Source organism: Phocoena phocoena, chromosome 5 (assembly GCF_963924675.1).
Source record: "Phocoena phocoena chromosome 5, mPhoPho1.1, whole genome shotgun sequence".
NCBI lineage: Eukaryota > Metazoa > Chordata > Mammalia > Artiodactyla > Phocoenidae > Phocoena > Phocoena phocoena.
Genome location: NC_089223.1, coordinates 44,942,177 through 44,966,698, shown reverse-complemented (window position 1 = coordinate 44,966,698; position 24,522 = coordinate 44,942,177). Strand labels below are relative to the sequence as shown.

The 24,522-nt window shown below is 36.3% G+C and overlaps 1 protein-coding gene across 1 annotated transcript in view; it reads left to right on the top strand.

The window, feature by feature from the left end:
* The window catches only part of MRPL1 (mitochondrial ribosomal protein L1), a 54,140-nt gene that overhangs the window by 8,030 nt on the left and 21,588 nt on the right, over nucleotides 1-24,522 (top strand). Inside the window, exons 2-7 of the mRNA XM_065877849.1 lie at nucleotides 633-744; nucleotides 7,577-7,835; nucleotides 10,221-10,304; nucleotides 11,661-11,732; nucleotides 15,078-15,189; nucleotides 21,194-21,300. Coding sequence (XP_065733921.1) covers nucleotides 633-744; nucleotides 7,577-7,835; nucleotides 10,221-10,304; nucleotides 11,661-11,732; nucleotides 15,078-15,189; nucleotides 21,194-21,300 — 746 coding nt within the window. The remainder of the gene's footprint in view (nucleotides 1-632; nucleotides 745-7,576; nucleotides 7,836-10,220; nucleotides 10,305-11,660; nucleotides 11,733-15,077; nucleotides 15,190-21,193; nucleotides 21,301-24,522) is intronic.

Sequence of the window (24,522 nt, the reverse complement as noted above, 5' to 3'; positions counted from 1 at the left end):
TGTGTGTGTGTGTGTGTGTGGTGTGAAATAGGGATCTAAATATACTCTTTTCCCTGTTGATAATCACTTGTCTTAGCACCACTTATTGAATTCTTTGCACAGTGATTTGCAATAACATCTCTGTCATATTTCAGTATCCATATGTACATGGGCTTGTTGCTGGGCTGTTTATTGTTTCATTAGTCTATTTTTCTTGTGCCAATACCAAAGTGTCTTAATTACCATGGCTTTATAACAAGTCTTGACCTCTGGTAAGACAGTACCCTCCACTTTCTTATCCTTCAGAAGTACCTTGGGCAACCTGAATGTATTATCTATACAAGAAAAAAAAAAGAAGACTAAAATTTAAATTAAAAATTCAGGATACGTATTTGTAATCTATAATAATAGAGCTAACATACTTTGTTGAGCCTGAACTAGACTAAGTTAAAAATAAATTAGGACAGAATTCTTCAATTAGGTATGTTTACTTGACTTTAGTTTCAAGAAGTACAGTTTCCATTTTTACACTTTTTAAAGATTGTGGTTAACTCACAAATATTGAATATTTTTGTTTTAGAAAACAATGAGAATGTAAAAACTATGTATGTAGTGATTGATATTAATATTTTACATGTTTTTTTTCTTTCAAGTCTTGATACATCAGCAAAGGCATAGTCTTTCCAAGATGGCTTCTCAGACATCTCTTTATCCTTGTTCTGTGTACGTTCTGGTGCCCAACAGACATTTTGCTGCTGCTACAAGGTAAGTTTTTTGTTTTGTTTTTATTTTTTTAGTTATTTCATCTGCTATCATTTAAATCTTTGATTAGAAAACAATATGCTTGGGGGGCTTTCCTGGTGGCACAGTGTTTGAGGGTCCACCTGCCAGTGCAGGGGACACGAGTTCGAGCCCTGGTGCAGGGAGATCCCACATGCTGCGGAGCAGCTGAGCCCGTGTGCCACAACTACTGAGCCTGCGCTCTAGAGCCCACGTGCCACAACTACTGAAGCCTGCATGCCTAGAGCCCCGTGCGCCGAGGCGGGAGCAGTGGGAGGCCCGCGCACCGCAGCGGGGGGTAGCCCCTGCTTTCTGCAGCTAGAGAGGGCCCGCGAGGCGGCAGGGACCCAACACAGCCAAAAATAAAATAAATTAATTAAAAAAAAAAAAAAAGAAATATGCATGTTTTTAAAAAACTGTGAAAATTTATTAGCAGATAATTTTTTCCATGTCTAACAATGAGTTATTCAGTAGCTTGATGAGAATCATAGTATTTGCCATTTTAATTGTGGTTTTAATATTTTAACGTATTGACTTTATAATATACTAAAAAAATAGTTTTTTCATGGCTGATTTTCTGTCAGGATCTGAAACGGCGTAGAGGGGCTTGTGCTTGCTTCTCTCTTCTCTCTTGCCACTCTGAATCTCCTCTCTTCTGCGTATATGTGCATATACTCATGGTTTGCCAGTGGCATCTCTGACTCTGGTTTTGCTTCTCTCTTGACAATAGGTTCTTTTTCTTGCTTCTTTGTATATCTCAGAATATTTTATTGACTGCTAGATATTTTGTTCGAACAGTTGAGACTAAAGTACATACTATTTATGCCTGGAAATGGGCATGCCTCTTCTGTCACAGTGTTAAGTCAATCCAGTCAAAAGTTGAGCTGGGGTTTGGTTTTGTTACTGCTATGGTTACCACCACCAGCTTCAGATTTCTGTACTGTTACCTTGTGCTTAGGATGGGGGCTGGGTTGCTGGAAGGTTTTTTTTCTCAGTGTTGCTGTTCCGTGCTCAGTTTTCAACCTTGCCTGTGCAGCTGTGCCTCAGAAGGGGGTCACTCTCCATACTCTTGCTCCTCCCCAAGTAGAAGACTGCTATTGCTTATTACTCAGTGCTTGTCAGGCTGGTGATGGTTGCAGAAGGGATTCTGTGTTTTCCAAGTTCAGCCATTGTCTTAAGTAGGCCCACTGTTGCTGGTCCTTGGGCATGAGGTTTTCTCAGTATTTCTCTTCCTCCCCCCATGGTATGTATCTATTGCAGGTCTTGTGCCGTAGTGCCTGGACCCTTCCATAGCTTTATTGGTAGATGATACTGCACTCAGGACTATTTCCTGCCCCATCCCCGAGGATAAAAGTTTTAGTGTTTTTTCTTCTTTCTAGTGTTTTTTTCTTCTTTTATTTCCGTACATACAGTGGGTGTTTACCTGTGCCCTAGAGGGCTTCAGGGTTACTTGCCTTTCCGGCTGTAGTAACTGATCTTCTCCATACTGCACCCTTGAAGGAGGCTCCCTAGTCCCCTGGCCTGCTCCCGTCTTTCCCGGGAGCATCTGGTGGAGGTCTGTGGAAAAGGCCCACGCAGTGAATGTGAACTCCCCTTGTGTCTGGATCTCTCAGGGGGTTTATACGTTAGTGCTAAAAGTTTAGCTGATTTTTTTTCCTGCCTGCTTGCCTTCCTCTTATTCTCTGCTACAGGTGAGACCCTCCTGGCTGTATGCATATGGAGTGGGGTGGTGGGGAGATTTCAGACCTGTTTGGTTGCCCTACGATCTCAGCTCTATGATGCGTTCAAGAAAAGTTGTGATTTTATCTGACTCTGTCATTGTTAATGCTCTTTCCAGCTTTTATTTGTATCATTATTGACTAGGCTTTATTCTGTCAGTTTTTACATTTTAGGTATAAGCAAAACTTCTGCATTTAGTTTATTTTTTTAATTAATTAATTAATTAATTAATTTGGTTGCTTGGGGTCTTAGTTGTGGCAGGTGGGCTCATTAGTTGTGGCATGCGAACTTTTAGTTGCAGCATGTGTGTGGGATCTAGTGCCCTGATCAGGGGTTAAACCTGGGCCCCCTGCATTGGGAGCGCGGAGTCCTATTCATTGCGCCACCAGGAAGTCCCTGCATTTAAGTTTAATGAATAAACCAGCATCAAAGGTGGGTGTTTGTGATTTTATTTATGTGATTACACTGAGAAGTAAGAATTCCAAACATTGGCATTCCATTAATAGTTATATGCCCTAGGCATTTTCTCTTTAGTTCTGTTCAGTTCAGTTTAGTTTGACTGAGGTTGTGTACCCTCCTACCTCCACCCCAATTCCTCAAAGTAAAGGCTTCTTCAGCCTTAAAAGGACTTGGATCTCTGGGGTCACAGATCTTCAAGGATCTTGAAGTGAGCTTTATTATAGCACTGATTTTTTTCTTATCTTGTTTTATTTGGGTATGACCATGGAATTATTTTTTCCTTTCATTCTCTTGGAGGTAGGAGACAGGTGAAGCAGGGAGAAAGTTATTACCTGAAAACAGTCTCTTATTACTCATTTAATCTGTGCGGTTTAGTTACCCAGGTAACTACAGCTAAATTCTGTTCTCTCTAATTCAGACTGCCAGGTGTTTCTCCCTCACCTTCCCCAAAACCTTTCTAATATGATTATTTTATTCTCTGAGAATCATAGTATTTAAGTTCTCCTGATAGGGCCTTACATAATTGCATGAACAACAGAGTTCTTCTGGATGTGATTCTTATGAATAAAGGCAGACAATTTTTGGAGTGTCATGGAAAACAACAGGTGGTGGGTTTATAAAATTAATTATTATTGACAGATTTTATTCAATTGCAGTTTTTTATTAATTTTGGAAGACAGTGTTTTCCTTAAAGTCCTATTTGCTCTGTGTTATAATGATGTACTTTATTTTTCTTTTTACTAAAATAGTGTTCTGTTTGTAACTTAATATTTTCACTGAACCGTCTCAAATATTTTGTGAAACAAGGTCTAAAGTATAAATAAGTAAACTGCTGTATATCCCAACTCAGTCTCATTATGTATTGGACTTATATTGGGTTTTGCAAATATTTATTACTTTAAAAATCATATTTTAGCCTCTGGGGACTTCATATTGCTAATTGCAAATTAAATGGACAGGTTCAGTCATGGTTAAAAATATAGTGGTGAAATCAGCATTTACATAAAGTAAATCTGTAGGTTATAGTTACAATATTTATTCCTTTGTTAATCTTAGAGAGTTTATTACTAAAACAGGCTCTCTAGGCTCCTTCTTCTATTGGCCTCACTGCTCTTTTACTAAATATGAAGTGTGATTTCTCCAGTTTGGAAGGTTTCAGGATTTTGTGGTGTACTCCCAGATACCATTGGGGCATGTCGCATCATCCACTCAGGCACCTACTTAGACTTGTCAGCAGTCCAGTGGTAGGACACCTGTGTCCCGTTAAAAATGAGCACTGTCAAATTGCTTATTAGTTGGGAGGATACTCTTATTAGCTATGGTAATAAGGATTCATCCAGTGCTATAAGTGAGAATGGAATTATATGTTGGATTGGTTTTTGAGGTTCTTTTTTAAAATATCATTTTACTGTCATCCATTTCTTTTGCATAAATTTTCTAGGACCCCATATTGGTATTCTGTTGCTGCTGTAACAAATTACCACAAACCTCGTGGCTTAAAACAACTCAAGTTTATTATCTTGCAGTTCCGTAGGTCAGAATTCTGACATGGATCTCACTGGACTAAAATCAAGGAGTCATCAGAGCTTCGTTCCTTTCTGGAGGCTCTAGGGGAGAATCTGTTTCCTTGCATTCCCAGCTCGAGAGGCTACCCATATTCCTTGGCTCATGGCTCCCCCTTCCTCCATCTTCAAAGCTAGGAATGGCATATTGAGTCCCTTTCATGCTCAGATTTCTCCTGTCTCTTCCCACCTCTATCAGATGTGGATGAGAAAGGGGAAAGTTTCTCTGCTTTCAAGGACTGTGTGATTTGGGCCCACCTGGGTAGTCCAGGATAATCTCCCCATCTCAAGTTCTTTAACCTTAATCCCATCTGCAGAGTCCTTTTTGCCAGGTAGATATGGACATCTTTGGGAAGCCATTATTCTGTCTACCTTAGAACCCAGACATCTTTATAAAATATTATTTCACTAATTTAAAACTTTTATGGTTAAAAGATTAAAGGTGTGACTTGAATTAATGCTGAGAAAATATATCACCTCTAGCTCTGACTTCTTAACTTCAAACCCTTACCTGTAATTTTCTGTTGAACATATTTTCTTAGTTTGTAAGCATCTTCTTAGCATTTGCTATGTAACAAACTACCTTATAATTAATTATCATTGCCCACACATCTCTGGGTGAGCTGATCTAAGCTAGGTTTGGATGGGTGTCTCTGATGACCTTGGCTGGGCTTGCTGTGCATCCATGAGTCTGCTGCAGGTCAGCTGAGAATTGTCTAATCTAAGGGCTCTGTGGGGCAGCTGTGTTTCACACTTCTCGCATCCTCCCACCTTGGGCTACCCCGGTCCTGTTCTTATGAAAATGGCAGAAATACAAACTTACAAGTGGAAAGAGATGAAGCCTCTTATGCCTTAAGCTTAGAGCATAGAAACTGTCACTTTTGCTTTATTCTATTGGTCTACTAGTCACATGACCAAATCAAGGCACTGAGAAATATACTCCACCCTTTTAATTGGGAGGAACTGCAGAGTCACTTAGCAGAGGGACTTGAATAGAGAGAGGAGGTAAGGAATTGGGGCCAGTGATGCAACTAACCCCACACTCAAACTCTGTTTACCCAAACTGAACTCATCTCTGTGACTACCTTCCTCATAAGAAACCTGTTTTGCTTTCTTTATTTCTGGTTGTAGTTAATGATACTACTCTAGTCACCCAAGCCAGAACCCTACGAAGTATTCTAGAGTCTTCTCTTTCCCCTTTCCTTATCTTCAATATTTACCTTGTAAAATATCTCTGTAATCTGTCCAGCCTATTACCATCACTGCTCTGGTTCAGGCTGTCATACCTCCTTAAGAAGAGAGGGAGCCAGTTGCCTCTTCATTGTCTCCAATCTAGCTTCCGTCAAATCCATCCCTTATATTGCAGCCAGAATACTCTACCTGAAATACAGATCCCACTCCTGTTCAGTGGCTTCTCATTGCTTCTAGAGGAGGCTCTCTGTGATCTAGATCTGCCAGCCTCATGTGCTGCTGTTTCCTGCCTTTTGCTTTACCTTTAGTTCAGGAGTCAGCAAAATATGGCCAGTGGGCCAAAAAATCTGGCCTGCCATCTATTTTTGTACAGTTCATGAGCTGAGAATGTTTTTCACATTTTTAAGTGATTTGGGGAAAAAAAGGAAAAAAGGAACAGTATTTTGTGACACATGAAAATTATAAAGTTTAAACCAGTGTTCATAAATAAAGTTTTATTGGAACAGAGATACACTCATTCATTTTTGAATCGGCTGTGGCTGCTTTCACATTACAATGGCAGAGTTGAGTCATTGAGACAAGAGACCGTAAAATATTTGCTCTCTGATCCCTTACAGAAAAAGTTTACCAACCCCTGCTCTAGTCAGCTAGAACTTATAATAGCTCCCCTTATGTACCATTCTGTTTATCATGCCTCAGTACTTTTATTACATTGTTTCTTTGCCTGGGTAACTCTATAGCTTTATTGCTATATAATTTACGTACCAAACAATTCACCCATATAAAGTGTACAATTCAGTGGTTTTTAGTATATTCACAGCATTGTGCAACCATCACCACAGTTAGTTTTAGAACATTTTCATTATCTTCCTGCAAAACCTCATGCCCATTAGCAGTCGCTCCCCATTTCCTTAACCCTCTCCCCTGGCCCTAGACAACCACCAAATCTACTTTCAGTTTCTATAGATGTGCCCATTCTTGATATTTACTATAATTGGAACCATACAACATGTGGTGCTTTTGTGACTGGCTTCTTTCACTTAGCATAATGTGTTTAAGGTTTATACAAATTATAGCATGTATCAGTGCTTCATTTCCTTTCATTGCCTATTAATATTCTGCTGTATGAATATACCACATTTTGTGTATCCATTCATCAGTTGATGGACATCTGGGTTGTTTTACTTTTTGACTCTTTTGAGTAATGCTGCTATGAATATTTGTGTACAAGTGTTTGTGTGGTCATATATTTTCATTTCTCTTGGGTATATATCTGGGCTAATTCTTCCTTATCCTTCAAGAATTGATTTTGGGGTCATCTCTTTCAGAACTCTTCCCTTCCTCCTAGGCAGGGTTAATATCTTTTCCCTATGGCCCTGATAACATTCTCAAAGTATTTACCACATCATATTGAAATTATCTCTTTGCATGTCTGTCTCCTCTAAGTTTCTGGAGAGCAACATCAATGCCTTATCCAACTTTGTATCAATTGCAAACAGTTCAAAAGTTCACTTAATATTTGTTGCACTAGAAAAACTATAAAATAATCTATGCTTTTGAATTAAAATAAACTTTATCTTTTGTCTTTTTTTGGTCTAATGTACATTGCCTTTTTTTTTTTTTTTGCGGTATGCGGGGTTCTCACTGTTGTGGCCTCTCCCATTGCGGAGCACAGGCTCCGGACGCGCAGGCTCAGCGGCCATGGCTCACGGGCCCAGCCGCTCCGGGGCATGTGGGATCTTCCTGGACCAGGGCACGAACCCGTGTCCCCTGCATTGGCAGGTGGACTCTCAACCACTGCGCCACCAGGGAAGCCCCATTGCCTTTTTTTTTAAGTCTCTTGGACTACATATTGAGATAACTGATCTTGAATTTTTTTTTTTAAGGCCTGCAAAGAAAACAAAAAAAGGTGCCAAAGAAAAAGCATCGGATGAGAAAAAAGATGAGATAGAAAAAATAAAGTCATATCCCTTTATGGAAGGTGAACCTGAAGATGATGTCTACCTAAAACGCTTATATCCAAGGCAGATATACGAGGTGGAGAAAGCTATTCACTTACTTAAGAAATTTCAAGTTCTGGACTTTACTAATCCAAAGCAAGGTGTCTATCTTGATTTGACACTGGATATGACACTGGGGAAGAAGGTATGTAGACTCAATTAAAATTTATTTGTGAACAGTGGTTGAAAGAATTGCTGTTTCTTCATTTAAACAATTTTTGTCTCCTGTAATACTTTTTAGAAAATCTTGTGCTCTTTCTGAACTTTAGGTTGAAAAATATGTTTGTTTGTCTTAATTTTCCAAATATAAGATAAAATGTTGAATGTACTCTGCAGAGTTGATGAACATATATCTCCTCTTCATCTGAAAGTCACTGGTATAAATTTCAATAAAAGTAGTGTTAAAATTAATTGAGGTATTGCTGTAACTTTGAAAAATGACTTAGGCTGCCTGGGTATGTTGTTCCTTCTCTGTAAATGAGGACTTTGGATTAGCTTCGTAGCCTTCAGATGTTCCATAGAATCCTAAAGTTGAGGGTAAGTTTGGGTGGAGTTCCAAGCCCCTTACTCTCATCTCAGCCAGAACCTTTCTACTTTGTCTGTTTATATATTGCAGTTCCATGGAAGACTTGTTTATAAAATTCTAAAAGTGGGAAAAACACTAGATTAGATTTGAGGTCCATTACAGCTCTAAATTTTATAAGCTTCTCACTTAAGTCTGAGTTTTTTGGAGATGATATTTTAATTTTTACTCCGAGAATGTCTTTTTTGGGTCAAACTAGAAGGTATATAGTTTTGAATACAATTTAACAACCTCAACGACAACAGTTAATTGAGCACGTAGAAGGAGGCAGTACAGCATAGTGCTTAAGAGCATAGGCTCTGGATTCGGGTTACAGTACAGGCCAGAATCCTGGCATCACCAGTTACCTGCTCTTTAAGCTTTTGGTTTAACCTCTCTAAATCTCAGTTTTTTCCTCTCTTTATAAAGGGGGATAAAATGCTTATTAGTTCATTTGGTTATAGTGAGGATTGAATGAGATGATAGTGAAGGATTTGGTAAGAGTTTAATAATAATGATCAACATTTACTGGAAACTCTCTGTGTACCAGCCACAGTGCTAAATGCTTTGCATGCATTTGCTCATTTAATTCTATAATAATCTCAGAAGAGGAAGCTGAGACACAGAAAGTGAAGTAACTTGCTCAAGGTCACAGAGTAGGGGGTGGAGTTAGGATTTGAACCAAGGTCTGTCTCATTTCTTAGTTCTTATTTATTATAGTTCATACCAGCCCTGTTGTAATTTTATTTTATACCATAGTGTTACTGTTCTTTTATTTTAAATTGTTGTACTGTCCAAGATAATCACTTTCTCAGTCAACCATTAATGTAGTTTATAACGAAGTCTTGTATGACCACAGGTTTCATTTCATAAATGGAAGCCACTTGTAAACTAATAACATTGGAAGGGTACAGTTGTTTTCCTGAGACATTTTTTGTTATTGATAGAGTGCTTGTAAAACAAGCCAGCATTCCCCCAGGGGATGCTATTGTGATTGCTTGCCACTGAAAAATTTACTGAAGTCAGTTGTGACATGTTAATGGCAAAGGAATGCCAGTCAGTAAAACTGAGTTGCATGTCTGATATAAAGTGTGCTTAAGAGTTTGTGCCTTCTTGTCTGAAAAGAAATTCTCAGGAGATTATCTCTATGCAAAGCTTTTCTAAAAATATAATCTTTCAATCAGTTTAATTAGGGAGCAACTCCTTTTCTCTTTCTTCCAGACCTTAAGGCCGCACCAAAACTATGGGCCTAGAACTTGTTTCCCTGTGATGTCTCCCTAAGAGATCTGAGCCATAGACCTAGACAGGTCCTTGACCCAATGACTGAACATATTAGTTCTGAGGCCCTGTAGAAACTCCACCTGTATTAGGGCACCTCACATGCATTCCGTTATTTATTTGGGATTTTCCAACTGGCTTCCCAAATATATCTGAAAGTGGTGGGTGGTCCAGGTAATTTCAAAATAGACCCACTCAGAAGAGCCTTTCAGGTTTGGCAATCAATCTTGGATTTAAAGTTAATATCATCTGATTTACCTGATTGTTTAGAGCCAGTAATGGAAATTAGGGGTGACCTACTGAACAGATCAGCTGGATATTGTTCAATATGCATAGCTATATACATGTCCTGCTTGATGCTATTAAAAAAATTACACCTTCTTTTGAATTTAATTCAGGGCAGCAAACATTTATTGGCATCCGTCATGTGGAAAGCATTGTACTAGGTGCTGGGGAAGATATGGATTGTGCAAACTTATCTGTTAATATGTGAGAGACTGTGATGAATGATGTAGAGATAGAAGCCAAGTGCCATGGAAGTATGGAGCTGGGGAGAGAGATTTAGATTTTTATTAGGATTTCTTACAAAAGAAATATAATCTCTTATGCCTTAAAGTGTAACCAGTGAATATTTCAGATATAGAAAAGCTGAATGAATTTTTCATAATTGATTTTCCATTGTGTATTTAGAAAAAAGTGGAGCCGTTTGCCAGTGTTCTTAGTTTGCCATACCCATTTGTTTCAGAGACCAGTAAAGTTGCTGTATTTACAGGGGTGAGTAACCTTTGTCAACTTTTTATATCGTTTAATTTTTATTACATATTACATTAGTCAATGATTAGAATAACTGAATGAGGGCTTCCCTGGTGGCGCAGTGGTTGAGAGTCCATCTGCCGATGCAGGAGACACAGGTTCATGCCCCGGTCCGGGAGGATCCCACATGCCGCGGAGCGGCTGGGCCCGTGAGCCATGGCTGCTGAGCCTGTGCGTCCGGAGCCTGTGCTCCGTAATGGGAGAGGCCACAACAGTGAGAGGCCCACGTACCGCAAAAAAAAAAAAAAAAAAAGAATAACTGAAAGAGTAGAGTTAGAGGAAACTTTAGCATTCCTCTAGACTTATTTTCCCCACGTGAAGCTCAAAGCAATTAGATGACTTATTTGAGGTTGGTCCTTCTGATTAGCTTGAGAAAGAGCTAAGCCACAACGTTAACTTCATCATTATTCATCTACCATATTATGTTTCTCACAAGAAACTGAAGAGAAGTATAGAATTTATCCTACTAGCTGCTGCTTCCTACTGAAGCTCTTCAAACAAGAATAACATTGACATTAAAGCAGTGGGCCCATTTAGTGCTATGAAGACATAGAAACCACACTTTTAAAATGGTCTAGTCTGGAAAGTCAAGAAAGTCAAGGCGATAACAAGTGTAGTAATACAGCTCTTTGTCATTCTTTTTGTATTATAAACATTTGTTTATAACATGTTCATGAATTTGTTTTATAAGGTGTTTTGATTCCTCTCTATCTGTCTCACTTTCAATGAAGAAATTCTTTACTCTTTTCCTAGGAAAGTAGAGAATATAGCTCTTGGAATGCCACAAAACTTGAGTAAATAAGGGAGTGATATGTTTTCACAGTAAAACCAAATGGCATGAATGGAACATATAGAAAAAAAACCTCTAATACTGTGCATTTTTCTTTTGAATTTTCAGACAATAGGCTAAATTTTGGTTCTCGTTTCTTAAATTAAAAAAATTTTACTCTTGTATATTGGTTTGATAAAATGTCTCCATTTAAATTAGCAAAGCTAAATATATTTTAATCTTTTACTTTTGGAAGATGATGTATTGATAGCATTGGAGACTAAGGACCACTTGGTGGGTTCCTAATATGCCATTTTGATGTGTTTCCTCATATGTTAAGTCAAGAAACACTTTAATCACCTCTAAACTAAATTTGTTCTGGATGTAATATCTCTGATGCATCTAGTTGAAAATTGATGCACATTCAATTAAAAGTAAAAAAAAAAACCCCAGTTTTTATTTTGAACTGTGGTATTATTTCTGACAAATACTTGAAAGCAGACTGAATTTGCTTAAAGATTGATGTTCATACTATTGTGTTTTGGTAGAATGCATCAGAGATAAAAATAGCAGAAGAAAATGGAGCTGCATTTGCAGGAGGAACTAATCTGATTCAGAAGGTACAGTATTGTTTTCATGTTCATTAGTTATAGAAATTGTTCTGTTATCGTTGCCATCTGTTGATTTATTACATGTGGAACATAACCACTCTGTTCATATCTTTTGATCAATGGTCAGTAGAGCTTTACAGAACAGGGGAAAATTTTCCTACTCTTCTGAGTCTCAAAATCAAGCTAAGAAAAAACTATCCAGACTTTCTGATATTAACTATGCTTGATTTATATTATGATTTATTTTTCTTTGCTTCCTATATGTTTGTGAGAGTTCTGTGGGTAGACTGGAAAGGGCAGTATGACTCTTTCTGGTTTTGAATGTGAGATTTGAGATGAAGTGCAAAAGGTAGCACACATGGATATCTCTATTCACGTTTTGAAGGTCAGATATTTGTTTTGCTTTCTTGGAGTGAAAAGTGTGATTTGCTTTAGTAGATCACAAAGGATAGTATCTGACCTCTATAGTATGGTACTTTTAGTTACTCTTAACTTTTACCTCCCCAACTTCATCAGTTCAAGTAATGTAGGCTTAGCATGGAGGCAAAAAAATGATTATATAGCCTGCCTTGGGAAAATAGCAAAGAATTTGTGGAGCCCATTTGAAATAAAGACAACATTTTTTTTTAAAGAGGTGGGGAAGGGAATTTTCTGGTGGTCCAGTGGTTAGGACTCCTCACTTTCACTGACGAAGGAACTAAGATCCCACGTGGCCAAAAAAAAAAAAAAAAAGACGTGGGGAGAAGAGGCACATCTGTTGAATTTTGGGAGTTATTTCTGAAATACAAAAGATTTCCCTAACATTCTCTAAAATCTTCTCTTCTAAGTTTAATCCTTTAGACTGTGGAATACTTATTGTTTTGTTTTTAGAACTGGAGAAAGTGATATGAAAATTTATCTTTTGTCCTGTATCCAGATTTTGATTTGGGGGAAGTTTTAACTGGACCATTAACTGGACCAAGCACAACAGTGCTTGTAGTGTGTTTTTTTCTACTCCAGTAGTTCTCTAAATTTGGTGTGGATTCTGGATTTTTATGGAGAATCTCTAGAATTATTTTGGGGAGCAGAACTAATGGAAAATATGAAGAGATTGTACTTTCATACAGCTTCTAGGTCAAAGTCAGAGGGTGGTACCCAATTCTCTCTCATGTATCATAAATTTTAATTTAGTAAGATTATTAAAATTCTTTTAATATTAAAAAATAAACAATACCACATATTCTTTGGAATTTGAGAGTGTAGCTTGGACCCCTGAGTCAGAGAGCGAACTATTCTTATTAAACTTGTGTACTGCCTTCCATCTGTTTTCTTCCGCAAGCATAAGAGTATCTTATAGAACAGTCATAGCAACAGTGGAGTTTGAATAGATATCTCCACTTCTTAAATGTTAAGTAAGAAGTTACTTCTCAAGAAAGAAATGGTATGGGAGCAGAAAGTATTCTGTATCATTAAGTTCATTAAATAAAATATTTTGAAAAAAGTAACCCAAATAAGGAAACCAGGTGCATTTTGAAATTTGGTAAGTAAAATTTTACAGGTACAGAATTTCTCTTTAGGTGCCCCACTGATGATCTATTATTAGAGGGAAAAATGCCACCTATATAAGGCATAAAAACCAATATATTCTTGCAGATTACCCCCTGGTATCTTTTAAAACTCATCCATTTTATTTTCAAAAGGTATTCAGGTTGTGAAGTAAATTCAGTACAGTTTTGTAAATAGTATCATGGCTGCAATTTTTTTTTACACATTCTTGTTTTTTTAATTAAATATCAATACTGTTTTACTTAGTGCTTATAATAGGTAAATGTAGGATGAATTTACTGAACTTTTAGTCATTTCTTAGGTAAGACTTTATTTACTAAATTCATTTTGCTTTAATTACAATACTTGTGAAATATCACAAGTATGCTTGGTTCTGAGGGATTTTTAAATAGTTTCATTTTTACTTGTCTCTAAAGCATGCATGCTTTTCATCCATATAGTTTTGTATTATTCAGTGATATGATCTTAAGGTTAACTATCGTATAACTTTCAAACATAATTTTAAATTTAATTCAAAGGAACATGTTTTAGAATCAGTATTAGAAGATGTTGGAGTAGAAATGTCACATACAGTTCTTTTACATTTCAAAGTTGCCTCTGCTTTCATGTTTCTAGTGATGAGAGCCCTGGTTCTGGAACCACACTGCCTGTGTTTCAGTTCTGGGTCTGCCTCTTAAAAGTGCACAGATTGACTCGTCCTCCTTAAGCCCTCCATTTCCTTATCTGGAATGTGTGGTCAATAGTACTTTCTTTGTAGATTTATTGTAAAGACTTGATGAACTAAACCATGTATGATGCTTAGCAGAATGCTTGGCATGTTATAAGTTCTCTTTTAAAGTAAGTTGTTATTGTTTAGGGGAGCACAGTATGTAGTTTAGAGAGTAAAGAATTTGTAAAAAGAAGAAATAGTAACAGGAAGATAAAATTCCAGAATCACACTTAATTTTGCCAGGGTCCAGGTTTTTACAGTTCAGTGTGTAACCCCAAACCAAGGCTTTGAATGACATACTGTGATAAGACTTTATGCAAAAAAATCATTGGTAAAATATTTGTTGTCCAGGCAGTATTGTTCTAAAAAGTTGCTTCATCTTATAATCAACTGAATTTTTAAATGGAGTATACTGTAGGAGTAAAACAATTATTTTGGGTGCCTGCCTGAATTAATTTAAAATGTCTTTTAAAAATTGAAATTATTTTCTTTGCTCTTAGAATAGAAATAGAGTATGGATAATAAACTATAAGTAAACTTGTCTTTGACCATTCCACTCCTCTTTCATTTTTTGGAGGCAAAGAGAATTTTGGTTTCAATTCTTTGTGAAAATAGTTATAGATTCAGTTCTCCTGATGCTCCAAATTTAGGAAAACAGTGTAGTTGCCAGTGATTTGGCAGCTAGTGGTTATTAATTTTACATGTGATCTATTACAAAATTTTCAACATATTCCTTCAGTTTTGATGGACGTATGAATTCAGCTTTGTGGGACTGTATGAGCTGTGTACACATCAGTGATATGTTCTAGCTTGTAACACTTTGCCAAACATAACGCCATGGAAGAATTAAGCCCATTAAATGTTTGTTTGTTTGTTTTTAATGGATGTGGCTATTTTTAAAAGAAAACATCAGAAAATGTTTTGCTTCTGATGGTTTTCATAATTGATAAATGTGTTCAAATGATCCTTGTGGTTAAAGAATTGTACTTAATAGCTATTTTCTAAATTATAAGGGAAATTATTGCTACATTAGACTTTATTTTTAGAAGGATAAATCTTTTTATACAATCTAAGGATATCTTTTTCCCCCTGATTTTTAGATTTTGGATGATGAAATTCAACCAGACTTTTATGTAGCTGTTCCAGAAATAATGCCGGAGCTTAATCCATTAAGGAAGAAACTGAAAAAAAGATTTCCTAAGCTTACTCGAAGTAAGGGAGAATTCTTTTACTATTTCAATATGCTATCAACAACTTTCTATATATATGTTTAGTTAGAAAACAAAATTGCTAATATATGTGTAGAATAAATAATATGTTCTGGTGTTTGAGTTTTGTGTTATATAGGAACATATGGATTTAATATTTTTTTTCCTTTGGCATTAATATTGGTGATTTAATGTAATTTGAAGACCTAGTGACTTTATAATACCAGATCTTTAAATTTAGACCATATTGTAGTTTTAAATTAGTGGAACATATTACCCACTACGTATGTTATCATCATACTATTTTATACCTCTTTATCAATATAACATGTATGCTCATTTATGTTAGCATTCAACATATATGTATGAATGCTTACTGTGTATGGTTCTGCAGTTATTTCCCTTGAGCAACTTTTCCCTTGTGGATATTTCCCCCTTATGAAACCTAGTAAGAGATGTAAGGGTGCTACATAAATAGCCTTGTTATAAAGTATGAAGTATTATATGATAAATTCACAAGGTGCTGTAGGTGTTCAGTAGAGGAGGAATTTATACATAGGTGGAGAAATCAGAGAAGGCACCCTGAAGGGGGTGACATTTAAACTGTACCTTGAATAATTTGGTGATCAGATTAAGGGGGATTTTATTTTAAGTGGAAAGAATCTGTTAATCATAGACACTGAAGTAAGTCAGAAATTATAGGCTACATCCCAGAAATATCAATTAGTTCTCTTTGGCTGTAGTGAATGGTACCGCTATGAAATGAAAGAGAATATGTTGGACGGGTAGATTGATGCCGTGTTGAGCAGAATCTTGAATAAGATCCTAATAAATTTGGACTTTTATTCTGTATTCAGCAGGAATCTCTTAGAAGTTTTTAAGGTGGGGGATTCTCCAGAGCTTTAATTTAGCAAGAGTTTGTAAGATGTATTGGCATGAATCAAAAGTAGAGGCAGGGAGACTAGTTCAGGTGCAATTGCCAGAGACTAATAAAGGTAATGTTTAAACTAAAGTCTTCATAATGAGACTGGAGTGAAGAGGACAGATGTCAAAGATAATAGGACTTTGCACTAAGTAGTTAGGAACGGACATGTTGAGAGAGAGAAAGGGAAGAGTCAAATGATGCTGAGATTTAAACCTTGGGATCTCTCCTAATAAGTTGATGTCATTAATGGAAACAGGGAGTAGATTTGGGAGGAAAAGTAAGTTCATTTGCAGACATTGTTTCTTTTAGATGGTGCTGGATATCTGCTATAGATAGACGTTATTTCAAATAAAATTTTATAAAGTAAAAGAGCAAGTATTTTACAATCATTTTAGTAGATTGGTCTTCAAATTTTAACTCTAGTTGAGCTAAAAAAAATTCTTCATACATGATAACCACTAATGCTCATCTGAATTATAGATCATGTTCTATGCTGTAAGCAAATTCAAATGTGCTCTTCAGTTTTGTTGTACTAGTGTTTTGTTTATTCTTGATAGCCTGCATTGAATAACACATCCTTTTGAGATATTGGACTGAGGTTTGACACTTTTTGTTAGGGATTTCCAATACAGTAGTGTGTGTTTTCATGGAAGCACGCTTACATTCTTTCCTAAGTAGGACCTGAAATTGAACATTATTTTAAAAATTAAACCAGAGTTGCAGTTGAATTTGAAAATAATTCTCATATTTTTTTCTAATTAAATTCAAGCTCAACAAAGCCAAACAATATTAAATATAGTCAATTAAAACTGAAACTGAATACTGAATATATCTGTATTCAGCTTGCTCCTCGCTTTGCATGGTTAACTGGTTTTTCACAGAAATTAATTTTGTTACCTTTGCTGCTTTATCCATTCTTTGAATAACTCTTTTGGCCTCAATTCTCTTTAGCGTTGAGGTTTCTTATTACCATTTTCATTGTAAAATTTGGGACTGAAAGGTTTTCAGATAACTTATTTCTTTATTTCAAATAAGGAAAGTTTCTTTTGAAAATGTTTATTTTTACTAGTGGGCTTTGTTTCTGCTTTCATAATGAATCATAGCTTGTGTATACCATGTCAAGTTACCTAGGTATGTTCTCCCCACCCAGCCCCCCCAATTTGCTTAACAAATCATCTTGGAAAACCAGGCAGACCTTTCTCCTTCCCTAACTTTTTCTTTTCAGCCCCACACGATCTGCTTAACAGCACTGGCAAAACATTTGTCTTCTTTAAACATGAAGACAAATGATTAACCTGTCAAAAATGTGAAAACAGAATACACCAGATGTGCATTAGAACAAATGAAGCTTGTATTATGCATTTTTAGAGCTATTCAGAATCTTGTTTAGGAACATTTGATTCCCCCTACATCCAACAAAAGACGTAAGGGTAAAATAGAAATTACGTTTTGAGCAAATGGATGGAATTAAAAAACAAACAAACAGGCCCCTGCAGCTGAGCTCATTAGTTTCCCATTTTATCTTACATTTTGTTTTTCTAGTGGGAGTGGGTGTAACCAACTTGGCTGGATCGAATGTGCACATTTTGCAGCATGTTTAATGCTGCAGTTTTATTTGTTTTATTTTAATTGCTTACGTAACTATAGGCAAGTTCTCTATTTTTCCAGTGCACATTTGGCTTGTTTTCTGAGTATTTCTTTTTTATCTCATTAAAAAAACGACATTTAAAACTTGCTTTTTAAAATTTCTTGGAAGAAATTGGCCTTCATTTTGCGTGTCAACTTAGCTTTTTTTTCTCCACGATACAAATGCCCTCTGAAATTCTTTCATATCTAATATAGATATATCTTATTGATATTTTTTGATTTTCTTTATTCCTAATCTTATTTTTTAGCATTTACTAAACAAAAAATACTAGTATGAAAAATACCTTGACTTAATGGAATCAGTTTTCTATTACGCATATTAAGCCATAGTAGGTACTATGGCATATGTGGAAATAGTTGAATTCTTTTAAAGCATACTAAGTTGTTGGCAGGTAAGGGATATAATTAGAAAACTGGACCCACTACTGTGTGTTCCTCTTAACACATAGTTCTTAGGATTGAACATCAGTGCTCCAGCTGGAGTCTTGTCAAAAGGATATTCCCGCAGACTTGTCCAAAGAGTATTCATACTGAGTAGGACACTGCTTTCTGTATGGAAGTTGGTATTGTATCATATTTGAGAGTAATGGATATAAAATTATTGAAATCTAATGTAAATTATTTTTAACTCATAGATTGACATGCTGTACTTCAGAGTATTGCTTGTATTATTGAAACAATTTGATTATATAAAGAAAAATGCTAAAACACAGGGAATTTTTGCAGGGTAACCAATTTGAAATTTTTCTAAATTTCCCTCTCTCATGTGCTAGTTTAAAAACTATGTGTGAAAGACTCCAATGATGATTAGGTATGATTATAATTATTATAGATGAATTATTGATATATTACAGCTGGTTCTGTTGCTCTTCTTCATTTCCCTTACTCCAGCCATAGTGGCCTCTTTGCCCTTCTTTATGTGCACTAAGTGTTCTTCCTTCTCAGGTCTTTGGACTCATTGTCCCATCTGTCTGTAATGCTCTCTGCTAATTTGCCTGGCTCACATTCTTATTCAAATATCACATTAAACAGAGAGGCCTTCTGTAACCATCCTATATAAAATATTAATCTCCACTTCCCATTATCATCGGATTTCTCATTATTGTGGGGTTTTTTTGGCTGCGTTGGGTCTTCATTGCTGTGCGCAGGCTTTCTCTAGTTTCGGCGAGTGGGGGCTAGTCTTCGTTGAGGTGTGCAGGCTTCTCACTGTGGTGGCTTCTTCTGTTGCAGAGCACGGGCTCTAGGGCGTGCGGGCTTCAGTAGTTGTGGCGCACAGGCTTAGTTGCTCTGCAGCATGTGGGATCTTCCTGGACCAGGGCTTGAACCTGTGTCCCCGCATTGGGAGGCAGATTCTTAACCACTGTGCCACCAGGGAAGTCCCCATGTATTTTTTTGAATTATAGTTTTGTCTGGATATGTGCCCAGGAGTGGGATTGCTGGATCATATGGTAATTCTATTTTTAGTTTTTTGAGGAACCTCCATACTGTTTTCCATAGTGGCTGTATATAATGAGATTTTCATATTGACTTATTATGGGAAGAGCTGCTGGAGACACACTGAGAGTGGTGTGTCTCTAGTGGTATGTTCCTTATTGTACTTCTTACCCTTCAAATAAATCACATTTTCTAGGTACAAAATTGAAATTTTTTCAGGTTAAGGTATGGTATTGTGGAATATTAGAAGTATGTGTGCAACTAGAGTTTATCATACTAAGTGAAGTAAGTCAGAAAGAGAAAGACAAATACCATATGATATCACTTATTTGTGGAATCTAAAATATGACACAAATGAACCTATCTGTGAAACAGAGACAGAATCAGGGACATAGAGTAGACTGGTGGTTGCCAAGGGGGAGAGGGATGGGAGAGGGTTGGATTGGAAGTTTGGGATTAGCAGATGCAAACTGGTATATATATAATGGATAAACAACAAGGTCCTACTGTACAGCACAGGGAACTATATTCAATATCCTGTGATAAACCATAATGGAAAAGAATACATATATGTATAACTGAGTCACTTTGCTATAGAGCAGTAGTTAACACAGCATTGTAATTCAACTATACTTCAATAAAAAACAAATTTAAAAAAAGGTTAAAGTAAAACTAAAAAATATATATTATTTTATGTGTTGAATTTGAGTTCAAATGTTAATGATTAAAGATTAGGAAGGTATAGTTTATGTTTGGAATCTCCTCCATGGTCCTTTGAAAATTCTTAGTTTTTACCTTGATTCCTTTTTTCTCCTTTCTTTATTCAGTTGCATCTTTTTTTCCACCCTAATGGAGGACAAAGTGACATTTGAATCCAATAGAGTCTCAATTCTTAACTCTTTCTTCCTGCCAGCTTCTGTAACCATTTGTGCAGCAATGAGCTGCTTCCAGATTGTACCACTCACTGAGGTATTATTTCTACTGCTAGATCTTGCTACTTTTCTAGTTCCTTCCCTTCTTTATGGTAAGGCAGGTCAGACAAATTTCACACAAAGGTAAGTAAAATGTTCTTCAAAGATTTCAAGACTCCAGTGTCAGCTTTTATCATTTGTTATTTTATAGGTTTTATTTTAATTTGTCATCAGTGTTTCTAAAGTATAAGCATCATCACTGTATATACTTATTTATTAGTTATTTATTACTGTACAACAATAATATCACAAATTTAGTGGCTTAAAACAACACACAGTTACCATGTTAGCTTCTGTGTGTCAGGAATATGTATACAGCTAAGCTAGGTTCTCTGCTTCAGGGTCTCATAAAGCTACAATCAGGGTGTCAGCTGGGGCTGTGATTTTATCTGAGACTTGACCGGGGGAAGTTCCCTTCCAGATTCATGTGGCTTTTTGGCAGAATCCAGTTCCTTGCAGGTTTCTGGACTGAGGATCTCAGTTTCTTGACCCATGGCTCTCTCCATATGCCCTCACAACATTGTAGCTTGCTTCTTCAAAGCCAGTAGGAAGAGAGACTCCCCCAAGATAGGCATTGCAGTTTTATGTAATGTAATCAGGTATGCATAATCATACTGTCTCTTGCTTAGAAGCACGTTGCAACTCTCATCCATATGCAAGGGGAAGGGATAATACAAAGGCATGAACACCAGGAAATGGGCCACCCTAAAGGCTCTCTGCCACAAATCATTTTTTATATCTTAACTTGGTTGAATGTTTCTCTTTTTTTTTTTTTTTTTTTGCGGTACGCGGGCCTCTCACTGTTGTGGCCTCTCCCGTTGCGGAGCACAGGCTCCGGACGCGCAGGCTCAGCAGCCATGGCTCACGGGCCATCCTCCCAGACCGGGGCACGAACCCGTGTCCCCCGCATCGGCAGGCGGACTCCCAACCACTGCGCCACGAGAGAAGCCCTGAATGTTTTTCTTACTCAGTAATTTTTGCTACTTGTTTAGATGTAATGATAACTTTGGATTTTCTCCTTTTCTAACCAGATTCCATTGGCCGAGACATCCCCAAAATGCTTGAATTATTTAAAACTGGACATGAAATTAAGGTAGATGAAGAAAGGGAGAACTTTCTGGAGACCAAAATAGGAACAGTAAGTTATAGTGAAAATTATTCAGTAACCCCTTTTATTTTTTGCTTAAGTGATTCATTAATAATTTATAACTTACCAGCCCTTTGAACTTGTCCTTGTCAGTAGCATTAGAAGTGGCACTAAATATATACGTAGATAATTTTTTGATGAGTTGAATTCATAAATTTTAGTGGTGCTTTAGAATTCCTTCTTTTCTAGAGTTATGTGCCACTGTCTGACATTTACTTGTACTTTGCCTTACTAGTCTATTCTATGTTATTTTTGCTAATATTTTAAGCATTTGGGGAGTTGGGGCTAGATCTTACATGTACCTTATAGAGTATTGCATAATGCTGAGTCCATAGTAAGTATTTAATGCTACTTTAATGGAATTGAGTAATTTGCTTTATTTTAATGAATTGTTTCTGATTATCCCTGCTTGTGTTTTAAAAGCTGTTTGCCCACTTATAGAAGATGCTGGAAATTAATTTCCAAAGCCATTTTTGGGACACTAATATAGCTAAATCAGATTTTTATAGGACTGTGTTTCAAAAGATATAGTTTTTTGCTAATATTTCTTAATCCTACAGAATTTCTAACATGCCTATTTAATGTATGTAATTTTTTCCTGTGCAGTAACTATAGGAATAATAATAATATTGTTAGCCAAATTTAAACAGTGCCTACCAAGTGCTAGGTGCTATTCCAGACATTTTTCATATATTCTGTCTTTTAATCCTGAACCCTATAAGAGGTAAATTATCATCTCTAATTTATAGGTGAAGGGCTGGAAGCCCAAAGAGGTTAAGTAATGTTTCCAGTGTCTCACAGCTAGTATGAGGCACACTTGGTATTTGAACCTTGGGAGTCTCCTCCAGAGTCCAGGCTCTTTAGCCTGTCTTGCCTCGTGACTGGAGTTATTTGAAGAGCTATTATTCCTCCTTCCATCCTACTCCTGAGAGCAGTTCTGTATTATAGCCCACCACTAGTAGTCCAAACTCATCGAGCTGTACCTATTGTAAATCATCAGAAATATATAAAAGGAACTTATCTAGTTTTATGGAAGGAAAACTTGCTTTAGAAAGGGGGCAAAGCAAGTTTAATCCAGTCAGGGATTGGGAAACCCCCCTTCGCCTTCATTATCATCAAAGTTTAGCTCTAATTCAGTTGGCATTGAGCTCTGCTTGAATCTGATGTTGGAATTTCCTTGTTCCCAAAAGGCCCTTGGCAGTGTGTCTTGTTTCTCAGGGATGGCAACATTGCAATGTGAAACACAAACAGAAAACCAAATACAAATTTTAAGAGACTATTCTAGAGCTGTAGAGACTTGGGCTTGAATACCTGTTCTGCTACTTAAGGGATGGCAGATTTTAGACAAGTTTCTTTTCTTCTTTTTTTTTTAAATGTTTCTTTAATTGAAGTATGGTTGATGTACAATATTATATAAGTTACAGGTGTACAATATAGTGACTCACAATTTTTAGAAGTTATAATCCATTTATAGTTATTATAAAATATTGTTTATATTCCCCATGTTGTACAATATATCCTGGTAGCTTATTTTATATGTAATAGTTTGTACCTCTTAACCCCTTACTCGTATATTGCCCCTCCTCCCAAACAAGTTTCTTAATGTTGTTGTGTCTCAAATTTCCTCATCTATAAAATTTATATAGTAATATCTATTTCACAATGTGGTATCGAAGATTAAATAAAATTTTAGAATGATAACACCTATTGTTACTGTTTTAGTTGGTCTGTTTAGGTCTGTAAAGTATCTTTATAAGACTCTTTCTTCCTAGATGTATCTTTTTTCTTAAGTATTGTTTTCAGTATATTGAGTAGTGTTAATAGTTTATATAGATCCTAACTCAGTGTATAAGAAACCATGGCGTCTCATTCATTCTTTTTAACAAATACCATAGTGATTAAGACATGGGCTCCAGACCAGACGACCTGGATCTTTTAGAGATATAATGCTTTTTCTTAATGAAAAAGAAATTAATCTGTGTGTCTCAAGAGAATCTTTTCTGAGTACTATTTAAATAGTATAGTATAGTAGGAGGTTAAGAGAATGGGTTTTAGATTCATACATGTGGATTCAAATCCTAGTTCCAGATTAGAACTGTGTTACCTTGCTCTCTGAGCCTCAGTTTTCCCCCATTCCCCATTTTCCATGTATGTAGAATGATGTTGATAATGATATATACTTTCTAGATTAGGAAGGAATAGATGAGATAATGACCTAATAACTATTAAACAGAATTCTACTTCTGGCTAAGATGGAGTAACAGGGACCTGATTTACTCTCCCACCTAAAGCAATTAGCATTACCTTGATACCAAAACCAGACAAAGGAAATGACAGTCCAGCATCATTCATGAATGTAGATATTAAAATTATAAACTAAACTTTAGCAAATAGAATCCAGCAATGTATAAAAAGAATAGCATATCATGACCGAGTAAGGGCTTATCCTAGGAATTCAAGGTTAGTTTAACATTCAGCAATCAATCATTATAATTTACCACATTAACACACTAAAAATCAAAAGTCATGTGATCATCTCAGTAGATACAGAGAAAACATTTGACAGAATCCAACACTTGTTCCTGACTAAAATGTCTCAGAAAACTAGGAATAGAAGTTAATGTCCTCAACCAGAAAAAGGGCATCTAAGAAAAAGCAACAGCTGATATCATAGTGATGAAAGGCTGAATGCTTTCCTCCTAAGATCAGGAACAAGATAAGGATATCCACTCTCACCACTTCTGTTCAACATTAATCTAGGGATTCTAATTGGTGTAGTCAGGCAAATAAAAGAGGCAGCAGATTAGAAAGGAAGAAGTAAAACTCATTTTTCAAAGGATGACATGATCTAGATACTAGAACAAGGAAGTGAGTTAAGTAAGTTGAAGGATACAAGATCAATATACAGAAATCAGTTTGCTTCTATATAACAGCAATGAACATTTACAAATTAAAATTTAAAACTAAGAATACCATTTATAGTGGTATTAAAACATATGAAATACTTAGGGATACATCTGACAAAAGATGTGAAAGATCCATACACTGGAAACTTCAAAACATAGTGGAGAGAAATTAAATAAAGAAGATCTAAATAAATGATGGAATGAATCATGTTCAGGGATTAGTAAACTTAATATTGTTAAGGTGTCAATTATCCCCAAAGTAATGTATAGATTCAGTACATTCTCAGTCAAAATCCCATTAAGGTCT